The sequence below is a fragment of the Schistocerca piceifrons genome, chromosome 5 (genome assembly GCF_021461385.2).
Source record: "Schistocerca piceifrons isolate TAMUIC-IGC-003096 chromosome 5, iqSchPice1.1, whole genome shotgun sequence".
NCBI lineage: Eukaryota > Metazoa > Arthropoda > Insecta > Orthoptera > Acrididae > Schistocerca > Schistocerca piceifrons.
In genome coordinates, this window is record NC_060142.1 from 520,999,744 (window position 1) to 521,026,593 (window position 26,850).

The window sequence follows — 26,850 nt, forward strand, 5'->3', positions numbered from 1 at the left end:
ATTGAGAAGGCTATCTACACTTACAGTGAAAATGTGCTTTATTCATTAGACAAAAAATTGCTGGCAACTGGTATATTTTATGATCTGTCAAAGGCATTTGACTGTGTAAATCACAATATCCTTTTAAGTAAACTAGAATATTATAGTGTAACAGGAAATGCTGCAAAATGGTTCAAATCTTATATCTCTGGCAGGAAACAAAGGATGTTATTAGGAAAGAGACATGTATCAAGCTATCAGGCATCATCCAACTGGGAACTAATTACATGTGGGGCCTCACAAGGTTCCATTTTGGGGCCCTTACTTTTTCTTGTGTATATCAATGGCCTTTCATCAGTAACATTACCAGATGCCAAGTTTGTTTTGTTTGCCGATGATACGAAGTGTAGTCTTAGAAAGATCAGCCAATAATAAAATATTTGTGGACATTAATCACTGGTTCCTAGCCAATTCTTTGTCACTAAACTTTGAAAAAACACACTACATGCAGTTCAGAACTTCTAAGGGGTGTCCCAAGAGTATATGTCTAACATATGATGACAAGAAGATAGAAGAAGTGGACAGTGTTAAATTCTTGGGATTACAGCTTGATAATAAATTCAACTGGGAGGAGCACACCACAAAACTGCTGAAGCGTCTTAACAAATCTCTGTTTGCAATGCAAATTTTGTCAGCCGTAGGGGATATAAAAATGAAAAAGCTGGCATAATATGCTTACTTTCATTCCATAATGTCATATGGGATTATTTTTTGGGGTAATTCATCAAGCCAAGCTAAAGTTTTCCGGGTACAAAAACGTGCAGTAAGAGTTATATGTGGTGTGAACTCAAGAACATCCTGCAGAAGCCTGTTTAGGGAACTAGGGATACTAACTACTGCTTCCCAATATATTTATTCCTCAATGAAATTTGTCATTAAAAATATATCACTTTTTCAAACCAACAGCTCAATTCATGGAATCAATACTAGAAATAAGAATAATCTTCACAAGGATTTAAAGTCACTTAGTCTTGTACAAAAAGGTGTGCATTATTCAGGAACACACATTTTCAATAACTTGCCAGCAGCCATAAAAAGCTTAACAACCAATGAAATTCAGTTTAAGAGAAGCCTAAAGGATTTATTGGTGGCCAATTCCTTCTACTCCATTTGTATTTGTATTGTATTTGTATTTATTTATTTATTTATTTATCCTGTGGATCACATATTGTACAAAGTACACATGATATAGGACAAATCATTTTTCATAACAATATGTAGTTTGGAGGAAAAAAATTGGTAATGGACTGCCATTTAAAAAAATGTACACAAAATTGTTCATTGATGAATATAGTATGAATTTCTTAGTAAAACCAACTGATTTGTATATAAGTACAACATAACTTCTGCACAATTTCAGTGCAGTAATGAGTTCATTGAAAATAAGTATTACAGTAGTTGTATTACATGTTTATTACCTTATAAATAAATAAAAAACTTTTTTATTTTAAATTCAGTGCATTAGTATTTGTAAAATGAATCTTAGTGTACATTAAAAAATGATGATCATTCCACTTGGGACCTGTGGAATGGTACATTAGCTTATTTGTTTTAGTTGTAAATATTTGTTATGTATTGTTGTTTTTCTGACATGTTCCACATCGTGGAGGGCCTCCTCACTATGGATCAATTGGAATGAAAGTAAATCTAATCTAATCTAATCATTACCAACAGTGAAGTCAATGAGCAGTGACACCTGTGTATCACCTGGAGAGAGGTCAGTTTCCATTTAAGAGAATGAAATTTGAGGAACCTTAGGTACCTCTGGTATGTGATTCTGGGTAGTTTAGCAAACACACTCATTCCCAGTCATTTGACAATATTCAGAGTAAAAAAAATGTAAATGAGCGTATGACATTGGTGGCGGGAGACCCCTCACTGGGCAGTTCGACTGCCTATCCACAAGATCTTTAACGCCAATACGGCGACTTGCGAGTCAATGAGGATGAAATCATGATGAAAGACACACTACACCCAGCCATCTCAAGGCAGAGAAAATCCCTGACCCTGCCGGAAATCGAACCTGGGACTCCATGTGCGGGAAGTAAGAATGCTACCTCAAGATCACGATCCGCGGACAATATTCAGAGTGATTTTCAGCTGCTTATCAACAGCAAAAAACTCCTTCTGTGGAGCTGCATTTTGTCTGGTAAAACATTTTTCAGAAGAGTAAACAAATAACTTTAAATTAAGTTCACTAATACTCTTTTAATTTTGGGATCCATTATGCTAAAGGCAAAGTACAATCCCTTTAATAACTGGAGTTAAGTGTTTGAGGCAAACTCAAAAAATGCCATGGACAGCAATAAGCAATGACTTTAATGGATGATGGTAAATGGAACTCAATACGGTAGCTATAAAATGCGAAACACACGGTATTACATCACAGAAGTTGAGTTTGGAAGACTGCAGTCACAGCCGCACATCAGTGTACACACAACCTGCAGCCGCTGTTTCCATTTATGCGCAAAATTCAGCTTACCTCTTTTCTCTCTGATGCTTTTGCGAAGAAGTGACTTGGGTCTTTGTTCACAAAAATTTTAGTGCATTTGCATTGTTTGCACATAATTCGCAGTGCAGGAAAAAGAAAAAGAAAAGAAATCAAGAGCAAGTAATGTGACTTAAGACCTTAGATTGCACCTAGCTACTCCTTGCATTAAAAGTTATACTGCTTGTGGTTGTTGTGCGAACAAAAATGGATTAACGATGGAACATTTTTTTTTTATGCTCCTTGAGAAAATTTTTTTAACATATTGTCAAATCAAAATTAGAAACTGATAGTGACAGAAGGTATCTGCTTAGAAAGTTAACATTACACCTGTTCTATACTTGTACCATCTATTCTTGTCTACATTTTGATACTACAAGGGGTAATAAAATAAACAAAATGAAATTGTTTACATTAATTATGATGTTTACTGCCTTTTTTGTTTATTTATCCTGTTATCTGTGGTATCACTAATTTGAATAATCATCACACCCAAACAGGACAGCAGTGAAAATTATTTTTAATCATCATTGTCTCCATCTTCAAAGGACTGCTGTGAAACTATATCTTTGTTGTCACAAATATTTGGCAATTTCTTCTGAATATATTGTGATTTCAGAGGTTGTGGTTATGGAGGGACCTGAGAACATGCATAACAGATTTTGCTTCTATGTTATTGTGAGAATGTTACAAAGTCTGTTGTTTCCAAACATATCACCTCCTTGCTGCTCTCTCATTGGCTATGTAGAACTAGCAACTGACACGTTCCCTATTGTTTCCATCATAACCCATGGTGATCATCAAAAACATTGCTGCATGAACTACGGAAGTATGCCACTGGCCTCAATCTACACTCCTCCACGATTGTAGGCTATTGTTGAGTATTTGTGAAATATTAAAATTATTTTGATTCTGAGTAAACACAGATTTAGGCAAATTGCAGTTTAAACATAGTAGATGTTCATAAAAGGCAAATGTACGCAGTATAGATTCCCATGGGTAGCAACACCACAAAATTTACTGCCCACTCACCACTCCTCACCATGCTGATCATAGTCCTCAGCCAAACCTGTGTCACCCCCCACCCCTCCCCCTTTCCAACCTCTCAGTAGTGCTGTGCTTGAGCAATAGTGAAGCACAAACAGCAGTATCTTCTAGAATACAGGCCATAGTAACTACAGCAATTAACACATAAATAAATTATTGCAATTATTATTCAGTGCAATTCTGGAACTTTCACTCGTCCTGTGATCTAGTGACATCTGTTGGTACCATCTCCATAATGGGTCTTTCCACTGTAATTTATTCTTGTGATAACAGCTGCAGTCAGTTTAATGTGATTTATTTTGTCTGTTAGACATTTAATTCTGCGTTAATTTTCTGTCTTGTTCCATCTTAATGCCACTATCTTTCTTTACGGCTAATTAAAATCAGGTGCAATTTTTCCCCGTTACTCTAATATGTGAACAGCAACAGATTTTTCGATTTCTACCCAATTGGTAAATCATTATAGTTGCTCATAAATAAACAGAATACTGACTTAAGTTCAAAATCATGTAATGGTTTTTGAAGGACACTAGGTGTTGCCTTTGCTTCTGCATCTGGTGATGCCTAAGGGCTGAGGATGACATGGCAGCCGGTTGGTGCCATTGGACACTCAAAACCTGTTCGGATGGTGTTTTTTGTCTTTACTTAAAAAGCAGTATAAATGTACAATATGTATACAGTTTCCATACATGTATGGGAAATTTTATTGCAAACCTGTTCAAATACAACAAAAGTTTTAAGTTGATACAATTTAATGTTATTTCTTCCTGTGATTCACAAATCCATCAATTTTTAAGCAGAGCATTAGGTTGCTGATGTGGACAGTTCGACTTATCGTTGGGGCTGTGCCTGATGAGGTCTGAAAGCCTGAGAGCCTAAAGGTGAAAGGTAGGGTAATATGCAAGACAGAGATTACTGCCAAAACATCGTGAGCAAAAAGCTGTTTTGTTTGCTGATGATACAAATATAGCAGTGAGTAGCAAATTAAGGTGAAGTCTTAGAAAGACTGGCTAATAAAACATCTGTGGACATTAATCACTGGTTCCTAAACAATTCTTTGTCACTAAACTTTGAAAAAACACACTACATGCAGTTCACAACTTATAAGGAGTCCCCATGAGTATATGCTTAACATATGATGACAAGAAGATAGAAGAAGTGGACAGTGTTAAATTCTTGGGATTACAGGTTGATAATAAATTCAACTTGGAGGAGCATACCACAGAATTGCTGAAGCACCTGAACAAGTCTCTACCTGCTATGCGAATTCTGTCAGACATAGGGATATAAAACTGAAAAAGCTGGCATACTATGCTTTCTTTCACTCCACAGTGTCATACGGGATTTTTTTGGGGGATAATTCATCAAGCCAAGCTAAAGTTTTCTGGGCTCAAAAACATGTAGTAAGAGTTATACGTGGTATGAACCGAAGAACATCCTGCAGAGGCCTCTTTAGGGAACTATGGATACTAACTACTGCTTCCCACTAAATTTTTTGCTTGATGAAATTTGTCATTAAAAATATATCACTTTTTCAAACCAAAGCTCAGTTTATGGACTCAATACAAGGTATAAGAATAATCTTCACAAGGATTTAAAGTCACTTACCATTGCACAAAAAGATGTGCACTATTCGGTAACACACATCTTCAGTAACTTGCTAGCAGCCATAAAAAGATTAACAATCAATGAAATTCAGTTTGAAACAAGCCTGAAGGATTTATTGGTGGCCAACTCCTTCTACTCCATTGATGAATTTCTCAGTAGAACCAACTGATTTTGTGTGTGTGTGTGTGTGTGTGTGTGTGTGTGTGTGTGTGTATTATACGTTTATTACCTTATAAATAAAAAAATCTAAATTCCGTGCACTAATAAAATGATCCTTTCACATAGTGTCATTAACAAAAAGACAATTATTGCAGTTGGGACCTGTGGAAGGTACATTAGCTTATTTGTTTCACGTGTAAATGTGTGTCATGTATTATTGTTTTTCTGACATGTTTTACATCTGGATAACCTCCTCACTATGGATCAATTGGAATAAAAGTAAATCTAATCTAATCTAAACTGCATGCAATAGAGTTGGCAGGAGAATGGCAAAAAGTAGACAAGTCCGAAAATGAAAGGTGCAGAAAACTAAAAATAGGTGAAGTACGTAATAGTTACTGTGAAGGAATGCAGAGATCGAAGAAATTAATGTAAATTAAGGCCAGGTGGGTGGTGAGAATCAAGGACACATTGTATCTCCAGTCCATCTGCATTCGTCTCTCAGACACCAGTTTCTCAGAACTCCGCTGGAGGGAACTAGAGCTATAACATGTCCTTGGTTCTCGTCACCCACCTGTCCTTAATTTATGTTAAATTCTTAAGTTTCAACATATCTTCACAATAATTATTTCTTTCTTCATTTATTTTTAGTTTTCTCCATCCTGCATTTTCTGACCTGCATATTTTTTGCCGTCCCCTTTCCACCTCTACCACATGCAATTTCATAAGTCTCAAGTTTTCAAATCCCATCCAGTGCAGTCATCAATCAATCTGTCCTTCCTATAACTATCCTGTCTGGCAAGTCTCCCACAACCCAGAATTCTGCATCAATTTTATGAACTCTATCCTTTTCCTAAGCCTCACTAGTCTTTTACCTTCATCCCTCTTCCTTCCCCTTCAACCTTTCTACCAGAAGAAGGAGCCCCTGGTTCACAAGCTTGGAGACTTTACCATTTATATGGACATTCTCCTGCTGCCACTTGGTGAGTAACTTTTTATCTATCCAATTACATTAAATTTTCAAAAACTTAATATCTCTGTTGATACTTCTCCTAGATTTCATATTGATTTCTTACATGTACATGCTCACCTGTTTTCTGAAGACATGTAAATTCACTCTTTTCAGAATCTGACTTATTGTCCTCTGAATAATGTGATTGGTCTTCCTCTATTTGATTCTCTTCTAACACGGCATTATTAACAGTGTCATCACCATCATCATTAGCAATACTTTGCCTAATTCCACAGTTTTGAACCACGTCTGAAATTTATAAAAAAGTTCAGCATTATAAAATTTATTTCATTAGATGCGGAATACCATTTCAATGATTATATATGAGAAAAAAGGGACACACCAGAAACTGAGATAACAGATTCTAGAGTAGCTGACAAAAATTATTGATGTTATATACAGGTTCATGTAATGTTGATAAACTCCAAGCTGTTGTTGTTATGGTCATCCGTCCTGAGACTGGTTTGATGCAGCTCTCCATGCCACTCTATCCTGTGCAATCTTCTTCATCTCCCAGTACCTACTGCAGCCTACATCCTTCTGAATCTGCTTAGCATATTCATCTCTTGGTCTCCCTCTACGACTTTTACCCTCCAAGCTGCCCTCCAGTACTAAATTAGTGATCCCTTGATGCCTCAGAACATGTCCTACCAACCGATCCCTTCTAGTCAAGTTGTACCACAAACTCCTCTTCTCCCCAATTCTATTCAATACCTCCTCATTAGTTATGTGATCTACCCATCTAATCTTCAGCATTCTTCTGTAGCACCACATTTCAAAAGCTTCTATTCTCTTCTTGTCTAAACTATTTATCGTCCATGTTTCACATCCATACATGGCTACACTCCATACGAATACTTTCAGAAACGACTTCCTGACACTTAAATCAATACTGGATGTTAACAAATTTCTCTTCTTCAGAAACGCTTTCCTTGCCATTGCCAGTCTACATTTTATATCCTCTCTACTTCGACCATCATCAGTTATTTTGCTCCCCAAATAGCAAAACTCCTTTACTACTTTAAGTGTCTCATTTCCTAATCTAATTCCCGCAGCATCACCCGACTTAATTCTACTACATTCCATTATCCTCATTTTGCTTTTGTTGATGTTCACCTTATACCCTCCTTTCAAGACACTGCCCATTCCATTCCACTACTCTTCCAAGTCCTTTGCTGTCTCGGACAGAATTACAATGTCATCGTCGAACCTCAACGTTTTTATTTCTTCTCCATGGATTTTAATACCGACTCTGAACTTTTCTTTTGTTTCCTTTACTGCTTGCTCAATATACAGATTGAATAGCATCGGGGAGAGGCTACAACTCCCTTCCCAACCACTGCTTCTCTTTCATGTCCCTTGACTCTTATAACTGCCATCTGCTTTCTGAACAAATTGTAAATAGCCTTTTGCTCCCTGTATTTTACCCCTGCCACCTTCAGAATTTGAAAGAGAGTATTCCAGTCAACATTGTCAAAAGTTTTATCCAAGTCTACAAATGCTAGAAATGTAGGTTTGCCTTTCCTTAATCTTTCTTCTAAGATAAGTCGTAGGGTCAGTATTGCCTCATGTATTCCAACATTTCTGCGGAATCCAAACTGATCTTCCCCGAGGTTGGCTTCTACCAGTTTTTCCATTCGTCTGTAAAGAATTAGCGTACGTATTTTGCAGCTGTGACTTATTAAACTGATAGATCGGTAATTTTCACATTTGTCAACACCTGCTTTCTTTGGGATGGGAATTATTATATTCTTCTTGAAGTCTGAGGGAATTTCGCCTGTTTCATACATCTTGCTCACCAGATGGTAGAGTTTTGTCAGGACTGGCTCTCCCAAGGCTGTCAGTAGTTCTAATGGAATGTTGTCTACTCCCGGGGGCTTGTTTCGACTTAGGTCTTTCGGTGCTCTGTCAAACTCTTCACGCAGTATCATATCTCCCATTTCATCTTCATCTACATCCTCTTCCATTTCCATAATATTGTCCTCAAGAACATCGCCCCTGTATAGACCCTCTATATACTCCTTCCACCTTTCTGCCTTCCCTTCTTTGCTTAGAACTGGGTTTCCATCTGAGCTCTTGATATTCATGCAAGTGGTTCTCTTTTCTCCAAAGGTCTCATTAATTTTCCTGTAGGCAGGATCTATCTTACCCCTAGTGAGATAAGCCTCTACATCCTTACATTTGTCCTCTAGCCATCCCTGCTTAGCCATTTTGCACTTCCTGTCGATCTCATTTTTGAGACATTTGTATTCCTTCTTGCCTTCTTCACTTGCTGCATTTTTGTATTTTCTCCTTTCATCAATTAAATTCAGTATCTCTTCTGTTACCCTAGGATTTCTACTAGCCCTCGTCTTTTTACTTACTTGATCCTCTGCTGCCTTCACTATTTCATTCCTCAAAGCTACCCATTCTTCTTCTACTGTAATTCTTTCCCCCATTCCTGTCAATTGTTCCCTTACGCTCTCCCTGAAACTCTGTAAAACCTCTGGTTCTTTCAGTTTATCCAGGTCCCAACTCCTTAAATTCCCACCTTCTTGCAGTTTCTTCAGTTTTAATCTACAGTTCATAACCAATGGATTGTGGTCAGAGTCCACATCTGCCCCTGGAAATCTCATACAATTTAAAATCTGGTTCCTAAATCTCTGTCTTACCATTATATAATCTATCTGAAACCAAGCTAGGATAAGGAAAATTATGTAATATAATCATTCTCATCCTAACACATAAGCATACACATAGTTTTCATTGTACAGGTTATTTGCTTGCACACTATTATCCCATTTGGATGTCAAAAGAGTATTATTAACTAAAAAGGAATGAGGCTGACTCACGAAAAAGCAGAGTGTACCTATTCAACTGCCAAATTAACAAGTTCAAAAACTGTTCAAACATGTATGAATGGCAGGCTATGTAACATTCTAGGCTGAGTCTAAATACATTGAAGACCACCAAATGTTGTCAGTCCCTTTAGGAAAATGCACACTGACCTGCGGAGCCACATGGTGAAACCTCCTACACAAATCACAATCACAGGGCACAAACATTTCTGGGGAAAATGCTGCAGATGGGAACCTCATTGAAATTCCACGAGTTAAGAGTTGTCTTCCACACATTCTCTCTCAATCTCTTGACTGATTCAAGAATGACCTTAACATCCAGTTAACAAGCGTTTTTCCAACATGCACCACAAATTGCAGCATGTACATCCTGTTCCCTCAACATCTGAACATCCCTTTATTCACAGTCACCTACCACTGTGTGTATCCTCCCTTCTGGCGTCGGACACACACAGTCTCCCCAAAAAGTCAAGTGGGTTGCACTGGCAGAGTTTCAGATTCAGTGGGACAGAGCATCTCATTGATGCGAATATTCGGTATGGTACTCTGAGTTCTCCCTTGCCCCCACTTCCAATGCACAGCATTACTTAAGGTATCAGAGACTCATCATTGATAGAAACTATTATTTGATTAGTCTATAGACACACTTTTATTTTGCCTACTAGCTAATCATTTTCGAGCGAAGTAGCATCATCAGACCGTTCCCCGGCAAGCAGTCATCAAGCTTGCTTACTTGAAGTATGTGTCTCATCATCAAGAGCCATGTCAATAAATAGTGAAAAGTTGTGTATTACTCCGAGGGAGGTCAGTATCCACTGAAGAGGATAGTGTTAGAGGATCCTTAGGTATCTATGGTATGTGACTCATAGGACGTTTGCTCAACACACTTATTCTCAACAGCTTCCAATCATTTGACAGCATATAGAGTGATTTCCAGCTTTTTATGAAGAATAAAAATCTCTCTCTCTGGAGGTGCATTTCGTCTGATAAAATGTACAGGTATTCAGTTCTAGAAACCCACAGTCATAAGGAGAGAGCCAGGCAGAATGTGCCTGAGAGCATCAAGAAAACATAACTGACACGTTTGCTAAGGAGTAACATGAGATTGTCTCCAGAGACACTGCACCACAGTTGGGGCAGCAGAGCGGCAGCCTTGTCAGCAGAGGATACTGGCATGTGTTTGGCATGCAGTCCCATCAGCGCAGTGAGACAGGGAGGTGCCCATTACATCACTGGGTGGCCATCGACTCATGGAAGCCGCTGGCCTCCTGCTCTATGTATCAATCACCAAAGAAGATCACTGACAGTGAAGATTTGCACTCAGGAGACACACACCCAAGTCCACCTGGAGTATTCGCAGTCACACAAAGGTCAGCCCTCATTTAGATGATAGGAGCCAGCAGCATCAACGTCTGCCTCAGCAATGGGATAAGAAGCAGCAGTGGCCCTCCCTCTCGGAGGCTGATGGCGAACAGAGTCCGGGTCAAGCAGATCAAGCCTCCAGCAGGCCTGCAATGTGATGGCAGTCTCTGTGTACCATCAGCATTACCTCAGAAATTGGCACTGCAGCTGGCAAGGGCAGAATCCTTCCAGCAGGGCTTTAGGCTCCACAGATGACTGAAGATTACTATGTGTGATGAAGGTCGACTCCCACAGGCTTCCCTCTCACAGGATAGCTGTATCTGTGATAATGACTGAGACTATGCACTGGGCAGTTAGCAATCAGCAAATGGAACATACGTTCAGAAGAGTGGGGTATTTATGTTGGTGCTTTCTGTGCGCTCTAATGTGACGGGGATGGCAATAACGTGTCCTGGTTTCCCCTCGTTGTCAGCTCTCCTGGTGGCTGCAGACTTTCACAACTTCACCCTGCAGGATGTTCTTTCCTGCTGGTTCAGAGTCTGAATATTTATTGCTGCATTCTGCCTAGGTATTCATTGTGTCACTCTGCTTTACCACTACTATCACAGTGTGTCTCAGCTACCATGACAACATTATGCTTCACTTGCAGACATGGGCGCTTGGTCATTCCACGGTGCTCTATGAGCCTTGCCACAACTTGCTGACAGCACTTCCCCATACGGCCAGTTTCTTGCTCATTGTCACAAATGGTTCGCCTTTGGAGAATTGTCACCTTGAACAAACTATTAGTGTCCGCTGAAATATTTCCTGCAGTGTGACAGATGTTTTTAAGAAGAGTAAACCAATTAATGTACCCAACCTGATTCATAATCAATAATAAACTAAGTAGTTTGTGCCTTGTTCAGCGATAAGGATGAAGGCCATAATGGCAGGAAAGGTAGAAAATAAAGACTTCAGTATGGTGGAGCTTGCAGAAGTGGCAACTTTTAAAGGGGAAAATTAGATTCTTTACAACCAGTGTAAGGGACGAACAGTCCAACAGCAAATCATCTGGTCTTCCAGGTTGGGAGTGGAGGCAATGGGTTTGTAGCAATCACTCGTAAAAAACCACAAAACACAAAATTTCTCAACAAAGCCTCAGAAACAGACTGTCAAAAATGTAAACAATAATTGGAAGGAATATCAACTAAAAAAGAGAGGAGTATTTAAATAATTAGAATCCTACGATATGGACATAATATCTCTCATAGAGATTAAAAAAAGAGTGCAAATGTCCATGTGTATAGCAGTGTAAAAAAAAAAAAAAAAAAAAAAAAAAAAAAAAAAAAAAAAAAAAAAAAAAAAAAAAGCAGCATGAGATGGAATAGTCCTATGAGTTAAAAAGAAGTGCAAAAAATGTATAAAATCTTGGGACCAAATCAATCACAGTCTTTTGCAAATGGACAGCAGTGTGAGAACCATTCCTTGGTACACAGCAGCATATGCCCCAGTGGATGATGCTGCAACTACTGAAAAAGACAATTTGTTTTTTGATTTGACAAGAAGTTTCAAAAAGGTTGGAAATCAGAATGTGTTCCTAACTGGTGACCTAAATGATAACTTAAATGACCCAGTATTTGGACATTATGGATAATCTATTTGAATATTAATAGGAAAAGGCTGATTCATTTATGTGAACAACAGAAAACAAAAATTTGCTCTGGATGGTTCTCCTCAAAGAGAATTGATAACTTTTGAAAGAGGGGTTTGCAAAAATCTGTTTGTCAAGCATCTTGCATTGCTCTTACAGTCCTTTTTTGAGTTAAGAAGATGACTGAACTAGGTGGTGTATTTCCCCAGAACATAAATCCATACAGTAGGAAGCTGTGGAAGTGGGCAAAGTAGGCAGTTCGGTCAGAGATATAACTTGCTTTGACAGAGAGTAAATGCAGACTGTAATGTATTTCATTTAGTGTTCCATTAACTTTGTTTATATGTGTGTGCCATTTGAAGTTATTTTGAAGCCATAATCCTAAAAACTTTGTTTATGGAGAAGATGAAGCTTCGTTGAAGTTAACTGATGCAGCATGCATCACCTTTTAAACAGAAATTTAGGAATGTTTCTTTTGTGTTTATCCTAAGTTTATTCCTCTCATACCATCTATTTAGCTGTTCTGTACTTTTATTAACAGCTGTTTCAAGCTGACTTGCGGTATTTCCTGTAATTAGGTTGCTTCTGTCATCTGCCAAAAAAGGGTTTGTTTGCGATTCAATGTTCAAGTCTAGATCATTTATATACAGGAGAAAGAGGATTGGCCCAGAAATCGAACCCTGAATGATACCTTTATTTAGAACTTCTGCATCTGAGAAGCATGTCCTGGTGTTTTCCTTTAGTTAATGGTTTATTTGTATTTTTTGTTTACCATTTGTCATACGTGAAATGAACCATTATAGTGCAGTGCCTCTATGCCATACACTAGGAGCTCCTTTAACAGTATGTTGTGGTCTGGGATGTCAAAGGCTTTGTTGTTGTTGTGGTTTTCAGTCCAGAGATTGGTTTGATGCAGCTCTCCATGCTACTATATCCTGTGCAAGCTTCTTCATCTCCCCGTGCCTACTGCAACTTACATCCTTCTGAATCTGCTTAGTGTATTCATCTCTTGGTCTCCCTCTATGACTTTTACTGTCCAAGCTGCCATCCAATACTAAATTGGTGATCCCTTGATCGCTCAGAACATGTCCTACCAACTCTTCTTGTCTAAACCATTTATCTTACACACTTCACTTCCATACATGGGTACACTCCATACAAATACTTTCAGAAACGACTTCCACACCCTTAAATCTATACTCAATGTTAACAAAATTTCCCTTCTTCAGAAATGCCTTCCTTGACATTGCCAGTCTACATTTCATATCCTCTCTACTTCGACCATCATCAGTTATTTTGCTCCCCAAATAGCAAAACTCATTTACTACTGTAAGTGTCTCATTTCTTAATCTAATTCCCGCAGCATCACCTGATTTAATTCAGCTACGTTCCATTACCCTTGTTTTGATTTTCTTGATATTCATCTTATATCCTCCTTTCAAGAAACAGTACATTCTGTTCAACAGCTCTTCCTGGTCCTTTGTTGTCTCTGACAGAATTACAATGTCATCGGCGAACCTCACAGTTTTTATTTCTTCTCCAAGGATTTTAATTCCTACTCTGAATTTTTCTTGTTTCCTTTGCTGCTTGCTCAGTATACAGATTGAATAATATCAGGGATAGGCTACAATTGTGTCTCACTCCCTTCTCAACCACTGCTTCCCTTTCACGCCCCTCGACTCTTATAGCTGCCATCTATGGTTTCTGTACAAATTGTAAATAGCCTTTCGCTCCCTGTATTTTACCCCTGCCACCTTCAGAATTTGAAGGAGAGTATTCAAGTCAACATTGTTACCTGTGGAATATTTTACCCAAGAGGATGCCATCGTCATTTAACCATACAGTAAAGCTGCATGGCCTCGGGAAAAATTACGGCTGTAGTTTCCCCTTGCTTTCAGCTGTTCACAGTATCAGCTCAGCAAGACCATTTTGGTTAGTGTAACAGGCCTTATCAGTCAATCATCCAGACTGCTGTCCCTGCAACTACTGAAAAGGCTGCTGCCCCTCTACATGAACCACACATTTGTCTGGCCTCTCAACAGATACCCCTCCTTTGTGGTTGCACCCACTGTATGGTTATCTGTATTGATGAGGCACACAAGCCTGCCTACCAACGCTAAGGTCCATGGTTCATGGAGGGAGGGTCAAATGCTTTACTAAGTATAAAAAAATGCCTGCGGCTCTTCGTTTTTTTGTCTTTTGCTTGTAGGGCATTTTCTATAAAATCATAGATTGCACTGGTAGTTAATTTATTTTTCCTAACTCCATGCTGAGAATCAGTGAGAATTTTGTTTTTCTTAAAGAATTTCATTAACCTATTATACATTACTGTTTCTATTATTTTACTAAAGCCTGATAATAATGAAACTGGTCAATAGTTTTCTATATTTGTATTCCTGTATGTAACTGTTTACAAGAGAAGGTATGTTATTGTTTTTTCTGTATTTGAGTAATTCTCTTTTCCTCACACTTGATATTTTGATCCCTGTTGTTATCCATAGCTTCGCTTTTTTAGTTGTGCCTCTTATTTCTTTTATTTTGAGAGGGAATGCAATTTCACCCCCCCCCATGAACCATGGACCTTGCCGTTGGTGGGGAGGCTTGCGTGCCTCAGCGATACAGAAAGCTGTACCGTAGGTGCAACCACGAAGGAGGGGTATCTGTTGAGAGGCCAGACAAACATGTGGTTCCTGAAGAGGGGCAGCTGCCTTTTCAGTAGTTGCAAGGGCAACAGTCTGGATGATTGACTGATATGGCCTTGAAACACTAACCAAAACGGCCTTGCTGTGCTGGTACTGCGAACGGCTGAAAGCAAGGGGAAACTACAGCCATAATTTTTCCCGAGGGCATGCAGCTTTACTGTATGATTACATGATGATGGCGTCCTCTTGGGTAAAATATTCCGGAGGTAAAATAGTCCCCCATTCGGATCTCCGGGCGGGGACTACTCAAGAGGATGTCGTTATCAGGAGAAAGAAAACTGGCGTTCTATGGATCGGAGCGTGGAATGTCAGATCCCTTAATCGGGCAGGTAGGTTAGAAAATTTAAAAAGGGAAATGGATAGGTTAAAGTTAGACATAGTGGGAATTAGTGAAGTTCGGTGGGAGGAGGAACAAGACTTCTGGTCAGGTGACTACAGGGTTATAAACACAAAATCAAATAGGGGTAATGCAGGAGTAGGTTTAATAATGAATAGGAAAATAGGAATGCGGGTAAGCTACTACAAACAGCATAGTGAACACATTATTGTGGCCAAGATAGATACGAAGCCCACACCTACTACAGTAGTACAAGTTTATATGCCAACTAGCTCTGCAGATGACGAAGGAATTGAAGAAATGTATGATGAAATAAAAGAAATTATTCAGATTGTGAAGGGAGACAAAAATTTAATAGTCATGGGTGACTGGAATTCAAGTGTAGGAAAAGGGAGAGAAAGAAACATAGTAGGTGAATATGGTTTGGGGCTAAGAAATGAAAGAGGAAGCCGCCTGGTAGACTTTTGCACAGAGCACAACATAATCATAGGTAACACTTGGTTTAAGAATCATGAAAGAAGGTTGTATACATGGAAGAACCCTGGAGATACTAAAAGGTATCAGATAGATTATATAATGGTAAGACAGAGATTTAGGAACCAGGTTTTGAATTGTAAGACATTTCCAGGGGCAGATGTGGACTCTGACCACAATCTATTGGTTATGACCTGTAGATTAAAACTGAAGAAACTGCAAACAGGTGGGAATTTAAGGAGATGGGACCTGGATAAACTAAAAGAACCAGAGGTTGTACAGAGATTCAGGGAGAGCCTAAGGGAGCAATTGACAGGAATGGGGGAAATAAATACAGTAGAAGAAGAATGGGTAGCTTTGAGGGATGAAGTAGTGAAGGCAGTAGAGGATCAAGTAGGTAAAAAGACGAGGGCTGGTAGAAATCCTTGGGTAACAGAAGAGATACTGAATTTAATTGATGAAAGGAGAAAATATAAAAATGCAGTAAATGAAGCAGACAAAAGGGAATACAAACGTCTCAAAAATGAGATCGACAGGAAGTGCAAAATGGCTAAGCAGGGATGGCTAGAGGACAAATGTAAGGATGTAGAGGCCTATCTCACTAGGGGTACGATAGATACTGCCTACAGGAAAATTAAAGAGACCTTTGGAGATAAGAGAACGACTTGTATGAATATCAAGAGCTCAGATGGAAACCCAGTTCTAAGCAAAGAAGGGAAAGCAGAAAGGTGGAAGGAGTATATAGAGGGACTATACAAGGGCGATGTACTTGAGGACAATATTATGGAAATGGAAGAGGATGTAGATGAAGATGAAATGGGAGATATGATATTGCGTGAAGAGTTTGACAGAGCACTGAAAGACCTAAGTCAAAACAAGGCCCCCGGAGTAGACAATATTCCATTGGAACTACTGACGGTCTTGGGAGAGCCAGTCCTGACAAAACTCTACCATCTGGTGAGCAAGATGTATGAAACAGGCGAAATACCCTCAGACTTCAAGGAGAATATAATAATTCCAATCACAAAGAAAGCAGGTGTTGACAGATGTGAAAATTACCGAACTATCAGTTTAATAAGTCACAGCTGCAAAATACTAACACGAATTCTTTACAGACGAATGGAAAAACTAGTAGAAGCCAACATCAGGGAAGATCAGTTTGGATTCCGTAGAAACACTGGAACACGTGAGGCAATACTGACCTTACGACTTATCTTAGAAGAAAGATTAAGGAAAGGCAAACCTACGTTTCTAGCATTTGTAGACTTAGAGAAAGCTATTGACAATGTTGACTGGAATATTCTCTTTCAAATTCTAAAGGTGGCAGGGGTAAAATACAGGGAGTGAAAGGCTATTTACAATTTGTACAGAAACCAGATGGCAGTTATAAGATTCGAGGGACATGAAAGGGAAGCAGTGGTTGGGAAGGGAGTAAGACAGGGTTGTAGCCTCTCCCCGATGTTGTTCAATCTGTATATTGAGCATGCAGTAAAGGAAACAAAAGAAAAATTTGGAGTAGGTATTAAAATTCATGGAGAAGAAATAAAAACTTTGAGGTTCGCCGATGACATTGTAATTCTGTCAGAGACAGCAAAGGACTTGGAAGAGCAGTTGAATGGAATGGACAGTGTCTTGAAAGGAGGATATAAGATGAACATCAACAAAAGCAAAACAAGGATAATGAAATGTAGTCTAATTAAGTTGGGTGATGCTGAGGGAATTAGATTAGGAAATGAGGCACTTAAAGTAGTAAAGGAGTTTTGTTATTTGGGGAGCAAAATAACTGATGATGGTCGAAGTAGAGAGGATATAAAATGTAGGCTGGCAATGGCAAGGAAAGCGTTTCTGAAGAAGAGAAATTTGTTAACGTCCAGTATTGATTTAAGTGTCAGGAAGTCATTTCTGAAAGTATTCGTATGGAGTGTAGCCATGTATGGAAGTGAAACATCGACGATAAATAGTTTGGACAAGAAGAGAATAGAAGCTTTCGAAATGTGGTGCTACAGAAGAATGCTGCAGATTAGATGGGTAGATCACATAACTAATGAGGAAGTATTGAATAGGATTGGGGAGAAGAGAAGTTTGCGGCACAAGTTGACCAGAAGAAGGGATCGGTTGGTAGGACATGTTCTGAGGCATCAAGGGATCACCAATTTAGTATTGGAGGACAGCGTGGAGGGTAAAAATCGTAGAGGGAGACCAAGAGATGAATACACTAAGCAGATTCAGAAGGATGTAGGTTGCAGTAGGTACTGGGAGATGAAAAAGCTTGCACAGGATAGAGTAGCATGGAGAGCTGCATCAAATCAGTCTCAGGACTGAAGACCACAACAACAAAACAACATGCAATTTCAAGTACTCAATGAAGATGCTAGAGAATTTCTCAAATTTTGTGTTGGTGTCAGCTATTTGCAATACTTCTTTCCACTTTTCTCCTGATAACAGGGAGTTGAATGTCTCTATATTGTGTGTATTAAAGTGTCTTTCTGTTATAGTTCTTTTATAGATCTGGTTGGGCAGTAAGTGGCTACTCGGGTAGCAGAGTACTTGTGGCGTGCACATGGTTTTTTTTTACGCTAGGCAGTTCTGCGAGGTGTCCTGATGAACACTCACCAGTCGGCAGGCAGGAAAATCAGGATGCGCTCAGTGTAAAGACACTTCAGCTATCAAGATATTAGCAGTAAATTTTCAGAGTGTTCAGAATAAAGTTCCTGAATTTACTGCCCTCCAGGAAGCGTGTGGCACGCAAATTATTCTTGTGACTGAGACCTGGCTGAACCCGGAGATAGGAAGTTCTGAAATATTTAGTGAGGGTTGGAACATCTATTGGAAAGACAGATTAGACACCGTAGGAGGTGCAGTTGACAAAAATATTGTGTCTACTGAGGTCAAAGTAGAGTGTGATTGTGAAGTTATCTGGACACGTTTAACAGGAGAAATAAAGTTAATTGTGGGGTGTTATTACCAGCCACCAGGTTCCACCGTGACAGTTCTAGAATCATTCAAAGGGAGTCTACATTCTGTATCTCAGAAGTACCCAGATCATGCTATATTAGTTGGAGGCAACTTCAACCTACGTAGTATAGACTGGGATGTCTATGGATTCATTACAGGTGGTACAGACAAGCCATCTTGTGAATTACTTTTGAACACATTATCCGAAAACTGTCTTGAGCAGCTAAATCGACAGCCAGTGCATAATGGAAATATTTTAGATCTGGCAACCACGAACAGACCAGACCTCATCGACAGTGTCAGTGTTGAGACAGGGTTTAGTGATCTTGATGTTGTCATTACGACTATGGTTATGAAAGTTAAAAAGTCGGTCAAGAAGGCTAGGAGAGTATTCTTACTAGAAAGAGCAGAAGAGCAGTTGTTAGCATTCCACTTAGTAAATGAACTGACTTCATTTACTTCTGGTACGATGGATGTGGAAGAATTCTGTGCAAATTTTAAACACATTGTAAATCACGCTTTGGACAAGTATGTGCCGAAAAAGTGGGTTACGGACGGAAAAGACCCACCATGGTTTAACAGCGCAATCTGGAGAATGCTGAGGAAGCAAAGGCAGTTGCACTCTCCGTACAAGAAAGATCGGGAGAATGAGGACAGGCAAAAGTTAGTAGAGATTCGTGCTGCTGTAAAAAGAGTGATGCCCGAAGCATTCAACCACTATCACCGTCATACCGTAGCAAAAGATCTTGCTGAAAACCCAAGGAAATTCTGGTCTTACTTAAAATCGGTAAATGGGTCGAAGGCTTCCATCCAGTCACTCACTGATCAGTCTGGCCTGGCGACGGAAGAGAGCGAAACGAAAGCTGAAATTTTAAATTTAGCATTTGAGAAATCTTTCACGCAGGAGGATCGTACAAACATACTGCCGTTTGAGTCTCGTACACATTCCCGTATGGAGGACGTAGTTATAGACATCCCTGGGGTTGTGAAGCAGCTGAATAAGTTGAAAATAAATAAATCGCCAGGTCCTGATGGGATGCCAATTTGGTTTTACAGAGAGTACTCTACTGCATTGGCTCCTTACTTAGCTTGCATTGATCACGAATCTCTTGCCCAATGTGAAGTCCCAAGCAACTGGAAAAAAGGGCAGGTGACGCCTGTATATAAGAAGGGTAGAAGGACGGATCCTCAAAATTACAGACCAATATCCCTAACATCGGTTTGTTGCAGGATTCTCGAACATGTTCTCAGTTCAAATATAATGAATTTCGTTGAGACAGAGAAGTTGCTTTCCATGCATCAGCACGGCTTTAGAAAGCATCGCTCCTGCGAAACGCAACTCGCTCTTTTTTCTCATGATATCTTGCGAACCATGGATGAAAGGTATCAGACAGATGCCATATTCCTTGACTTCCAGAAAGCGTTTGACTCGGTGCCCCACTGCAGACTCTTAACTAAGGTACGAGCATATGGGACTGGTTCCCAAGTATGTGAGTGGCTCGAAGACTTCTTAAGTAATAGAACCTAGTATGTTGTCCTCGATGGTGAGTGTTCTAATCGAAGGTGAGGGTATTATCTGGAGTGCCCCAGGGAAGTGTGGTAGGTCCACTGTTGTTTTCTATACACATAAAAGATCTTTTGGATAGGGTGGATAGCAATGTGTGGCTGTTTGCTGATGATGCTGATGTGTATGGAAAGGTGTCATCGTTGAGTGACTGTAGGAGTATACAAGATTACTTGGACAGGATTTGTGATTGGTGTAAAGAATGGCAGCTAACTCTAAATATAGAAAAATGTAAATTAATGCAGATGAATAGGAAAAAGAATCCTGTAATGTTTGAATACTCCATTAGTAGTGTAGCACTTGACACAGTCACGTAGATTAAATATTTGGGCGCAACATTGCAAAGCGATATGAAGTGGGGCAAGCATGGAATGGCAGTTGTGGGGAAGGCAGATAGTTGTCTTCAGTTCATTGGTAGAATTTTGGGAAAATGCGGTTCATCTGTAAAGGAGACCACTTATAAAACACTAATACAACCTTTTCTTGAGTAGTGTTTGAGCGTTTGGGATCCCTATCAGGTTGGATTGAGGGAGGACATAGAAGCAATTCAGAGGCGGGCTGCTAGATTTGTTACTGGTAGGTAGAATAACCATGCCGGTGAAATTAAATCAGTATTGTCCAAGAAAGTAAGACACGATGCCGGCCACATACAAGAAGAGGACCATCACTTAGCGCGGCTTCCTTTTTGCGGTGCTACAACGAGCAAGATAGCCAGAGTCCTGAAGAGGCAAGGAATAAAACCAGTTTTCCGACCACCTAGGAAAATTAAGGAAATGTTGAGACCAGTCAAAGATAGTCTCGGCTTAAGAGTGCCGGGAATTTATACTATTCCTTGCGAATGCGGCAAGAATTACGTGGGCCAGTCTGTAAGAACCGTTGCCGACCGCTGCATCGAGCACCAACGTCACCTGAAATACAGGTATTTGGAAAAATCAGCGGTGGCTGAACATAGCCTGCTTAACAAGCATAAGATTTTATTTGAAGAAACCAGAGTAATAGCCCACACATCGAATTACTGGGACTCTGTGATCCGGGAAGCAGTCGAAATTAGGCTTAGCGATAATAACTTTAATAGAGACAACGGCTATGCACTTAGCAACACTTGGAAGAGTGCACTGGATAAAGAAAAAATCGCTGAGAAAAACTTCTCGCACTTTACCTCCTGATTTAAGGGATGGCGCTGCAAGCAACGCGGGATAGCAACTACATCTATGGAAGTAGAGGGCACCACTTCGCTACGCGCCATATCGCTGACGTATTCCAGCCAATAAGAAGCCGTCCTTTGCATATAAAAGTGGGAACCTCGCTAGTTCACGACAGTCAGTTTTAGCCCTGACGACGACCATGGAGGTAGTGGTCGAAAGCTCGGAGATTTATCCTGATTTGACGCGGCATGTACACCGAGAAATTTTTACTCAGGAAATACGTCGCGAAAGACTTCGTAGCCATAAAACAAATCTTGATAGCATAAAACATTTATTAAAATAGTGACCAGTTTCAGTCTACTTTTAAGATCATCTTCATACTATTTTCCACTGCTGACAGACCGAGGTGATATATGGAGCATGTCTGCTGAGACATGAACATCTGAGCAGTTGACAATCATGCCTGAACAGATGCTACCTACTCCACTCACCATCTCCAACTGCCACCACTGGAGAATGGTCCGAGGATGGTCTTGAAAACAGACTGAAGTTGGTTGTCATATTAATAAATGTTTTTATGCAGTCAAGACCGTTTTAATTTTTTTAAATATGAATATATACTTCCAGCTATGTCTACATTAGGTGTCATAGGAAATACAAGACAGTATATGTAGATATGTAACATTTTTAACAATATAAGGAACAGATAGACTGTTACTTATCGTAAAGACGACATGTTAATTTGCAGACAGGCACAACAAAAAGGCACTTACATATTACATTTTGGCCAAAGACTTCACCAGAAGAGGAAACACACACACATTTGTCCACACAAGCAAGGCCACTTGTAGTGCCTCAAGAAGTGATTTAAAATGGAATGATCATATAAAGTTGATTGTCGGTAAAGCATATGCCAGACTGAGATTCATTGGAAGAATCCTAAGGAAATGCTATCCGAAAACAAAGGAAGTAGGTAACAGTACGCTTGTTCACCCACTGCTTGAATACTGCTCGGCAGTGTGGGATCCGTACCAGATAGGGTTGATAGAAGAGATAGAGAGGATCCAACGGAGAGCAGTGCGCTTTGTTACAGGATCATTTAGTAATCACAAAAGCATTACGGAGATGACAGATAAACTCCAGTGGAAGACTCTGCAGGAGAGACGCTCAGTAGCTCGGTATGGGCTTTTGTTAAAGTTTCGAGAACATACCTTCACCAAAGAGTCAAGCAGTATATTGCTCCCTCCTAGGTATATCTCGTGAAGAGACCATGAGGATAAAATCAGAGAGATTAGAACCCACACAGAGGCATACCGACAATCCTTCTTTCCACGAACAATACAAGACTGGAATAGAAGGGAGAATCGATAGAGGTACTGAGGGTACCCTCCGCCACACCCCGTCAGGTGGCTTGCGGAGTATGGATGTAGATGTAGATGTAGAATTTCAGTGTAAATTCTAGAGACACTCGGAATTCCAGCATCTCGAACAAATGATATTTTAAATATGAGCGTGGACAATGGGAAGCGTATCTACTGCACCACCCATTTCTGTGTGCAGGTCGGAAGTTTGTGATGAGAAGGTTGTAAGCGTGGCAGTTCAATGACGCCGACAAGTGTTTGCCACCAGTGCCACAGAAGCCATGATGAAAAGCACAAGGAATAATTATGTAGTATTCTTTGATGTGTTAGTGGAAATGATTACTGTAGAAAACGAGAAGCAAACAACTGACTATAGACTTTTAATTTACTTCATGTCTTAGCTCTGAACGAGGCAAGACGCACGTGATGTCTATAAAATTTTTGTTTGTTAAAACCAGGCAATTGTGATTACATTTAATAGAATGCAATGGTTAATGACGGAGCTGACTTGCAAGAGTTTGAATGTTGATAGTTAATTGAAACTCTCTGCTGCTGACAGGTGTTGTTGGTATACCTCGATGGGGACAGCTGAAAATGTGTGCCCCCACTGGGACTTGAACCCAGGATCGCCTGCTAACATGGCAGACTCTCTATCTATCTGAGTCACCGAGGACACAGATGAATACCACAACTGCAGGGACTTATCCCTTACACGTCTCCTACTGTCCTCATACATATAATTAAAGGCTACCCAGCCATTGACCTTCGTCTGTGCGAATGCACACAGGTTGCCCGAACTCTTACAGGAATCGTCACCTTAGTTGGTGTGAGTAATGAGTGGATGGGCAAATATCTATTAGGAACATTACATATGTAGATTGTGGACAGTTGGAAATGTGGGTCTCACGGGAGGCATGCAAGGGATAAGTCCCTGCAGTCGCGCTATTCATCTGTGTCCTCGGTGGCTCAGACGGCTAGAGAGACTGCCGCGTAAGCAGGAGATCAGGGTTCGAGTCCCAGTCAGGACACATATTTTCAGCTGTCCCCAACAAGGAATATCAACAACACCTGTCGGCAGCTGAGGGTTTCAATTAATTATCATTTATTCTACAGAAGCTGCACGGTCATCAATGCTGTCTGTTCTTTTGAGAACAGTTACTATCTTCATATATAGTTTGAATGTTAATGTGAAACTCGTGGAAATGAAAATATACCAGAACTGAACCCAAAGTATTATGTGAGTAACAAATTATTTCAAGAGAGAGAGTGTCTTTTTTAATTCCTCTAACCAGCAATATTTCTTCTTCAGAGAAGATGTTGTGAAGATTGACGCAGCCACGTATCCAGAGAAGAGGATTGGTTAAATGCTTCAGGTAAGTCAACTGAAGTGAAAGATGTGCAAAGTTCGCTATCCAGTTTTGCACCACTTCCCCTGTTGCCAAAACCATTAGAATGTGGCGTCCGTGACAGGACTCAAAGAAAGCGAAATTTTCAGATTAAATCAAGGTAAGAAGATATTGTGAATTGCCATAGCAACCAATAGTAACAAGACAGGGAAATTGTTTCGTGAATTTGGATTCTGCATAAAAGGTAAAAAGGAATGAAAATTAATAAATACCATACAAGAGAAGATGTAAGGAAAATCTCAACAGTTTAGACTAAGACGAGTTACGACAAGCTCTAATTTGATGATGATGATCCAGTGTGGAGAGTAAGCAGCCCTCACACACATCACATGGGTGTGGACGTCATAACCAGCAACTGACGCCAACGGCGCCAGCTAATTTTCCCAGAGTACACCAATGTAATAGGAATAATGGTAATGGTAATTAGCAAAAGAAGCATCCAACTTTAAATACTGGCCCAGTGATGTCGCAAGAATTTGTACCAAGCAGTAATAGAGTACAAAATGGTAACGTAACACCCCGATTCAGTAACCAACCTGTGATTACCGATAATGAGGAAAATGTAGTGCAATCTGGATCCAGGGCCGGGGCCCAGGTCATAGAAATACATTAGGAGGCCTAGTCCAATATTAAGTATGTTAATTTCACGCATAAAATACCAACCAAAGAACAGTTGTTGCTGGAATAACTGAGCTTAACTACCACTAATCCACAACCAATAATAATAGGAAAAGTAGAGGATTTTAAAGTTAACATATTTATAGGTTTTGGGAGTGAAGTGTCACTTATTTCTAGCGCTTTATTTAGCACATTATGAACTAAACATCACTTACCGCTATTACCAGTAATGGGGGTGTACATAGTTGGTATTACTGGACCAATGAGCAAAGTTGTAAAACACGAGACCCAGGTGAACTGCAATACTCGGAATATCCCATATTGACAGTCATTGTTAGTAGTAGAAAATATCAATAGGGATGTGTTGTTTGGCCTAGATTGTCTATCAGAATTTAACGTCATATTAAATTTTGTGGAGACTCTTCTTTATTTTGGTAAAGGTGACTACAAATATTGTGTACCATTTGCGACGGACAGCTATATTGGTAAACAAACAACTGAGGCTCAATGTTTACGATTAACAGCTATGCCACAATTGTCACCAGACTCTGAGAAGGTAAGTTACATGTCACATCGTGTTGACATACAGTGCAAAGTAAATGAATTGCCAATATTAACCAGTAAACAGAAACTAGATTTATATAAAATTCTGATTCAATATGAAGAAGTATTTTCCAATCGTCCCAAAAGTATTAGCGAATATGTATGTAAATTTAAAATCAAAGATAGTACTCCATTTTTCTGTAAGCTATATCCTATACTGGTAAGTCTAAAAGAAGCAGTTAAGGAAGAAATTGACAAGATGATTGATAATAACATAATAGAATGTAGCTCTAGCGTCATGAATAACCCCTTGGTAGTAGTAAAAAAGGCTACAGGTGGCGTGCGGTTAGTACTAGACACGTGTACTTTGAATAAGCATATAAAGACGGAATGAGACAGACCCATTAACAGTGATAAATTATTGTCCAAATTTGAGAAAGCAAAGTATTTTAGCACGATGGACCTGACTGATAGATATTGGCACATTTGGTTACATCCTGAATCAAAAAAATATACAGTGTTTCTATCTGATGGGAAATCGTATCATTTTAATGTGTTACCATTCTGGCTAAATATCTCAGTATCCATGTTCATATGTGCACTGGATGAGGCATTAGCAAGGGAATTGTTAAAGGATTTAATAATATAAGTAAATTATATACTAGTAATCTCATCTACCTGGGAAGAGCATTGCCTGACCTTGAGTAAAACCCTGAAAAGGTTTAAAGAAAAAGGTACTACAGTAAAATTGTCCAAATTGCACTTTGTGAGGTAACAGCTTAAGTTTTTAGGGCATATTGTAGGAGTACAGGGAATGAAACCAGATCTGGAATGTATAAAGACCATTAAGGAGTGTTCACCCCTAGAAACATAAGACAACTGAAGGGATTTATTGGAATGGCTGGGTACTACAGACGATATATACGAAGTCAATCCACATAATATCCACATAACAAGGTACAAGGTATGGCTCAAAGAATAACCAAAAACATCCATCGTGATGCCTACTTTACAGAAATATATGCCATGTGTAACAAGAATTCTTTACCTCTTAATCAACGTTGGCACATACGTATTCCGAAGTTGAAGGAGGATGAGATGGTGTGGTATGTTCATATGGGATATGGACACTTTGGAATAAAGAAATGTACAGCTCATATTAATAAGTTCTACTATTTTAAGAAGCTAGGATGGATGGTAGCATCCTTAATTAGGACTTGTAAAATCTGTTGGAAGGTAGAAGAGAGTAATACTCATGTTAAATACAAAATGTATCCCATCATTCCTAAGGCATTACACGATCTTACAGCAGCAGATTTCTTTAAAGAAAGCGAATACACCAACTGTGATTAACTGTCAGCAACAATACTTTCTGGAGGTAGGAAAACCAAAACGGTTTCTCACTGATAATGAACCTCAGTTTGTTAGTAACAATTTTAAAGAATTTCTAGTCTTCTAACGACATAATGAGGAAACTATCGAAGCTCAATACAAGGTTAATGACCTGGTTCTAGTAAAACAGCATCTTCTAAGCTCTGCACTAAAGAATGAAACATACAAATT

The 26,850-nt window shown here is 39.5% G+C and overlaps 1 protein-coding gene across 1 annotated transcript in view; it reads right to left on the reverse strand.

The window, feature by feature from the left end:
• LOC124799118 (protein PFC0760c-like) overlaps window positions 1-26,850 on the reverse strand; it is a 195,077-nt gene that overhangs the window by 70,451 nt on the left and 97,776 nt on the right. Inside the window, exon 5 of the mRNA XM_047262656.1 lies at window positions 6,432-6,602. Coding sequence (XP_047118612.1) covers window positions 6,432-6,602 — 171 coding nt within the window. The remainder of the gene's footprint in view (window positions 1-6,431; window positions 6,603-26,850) is intronic.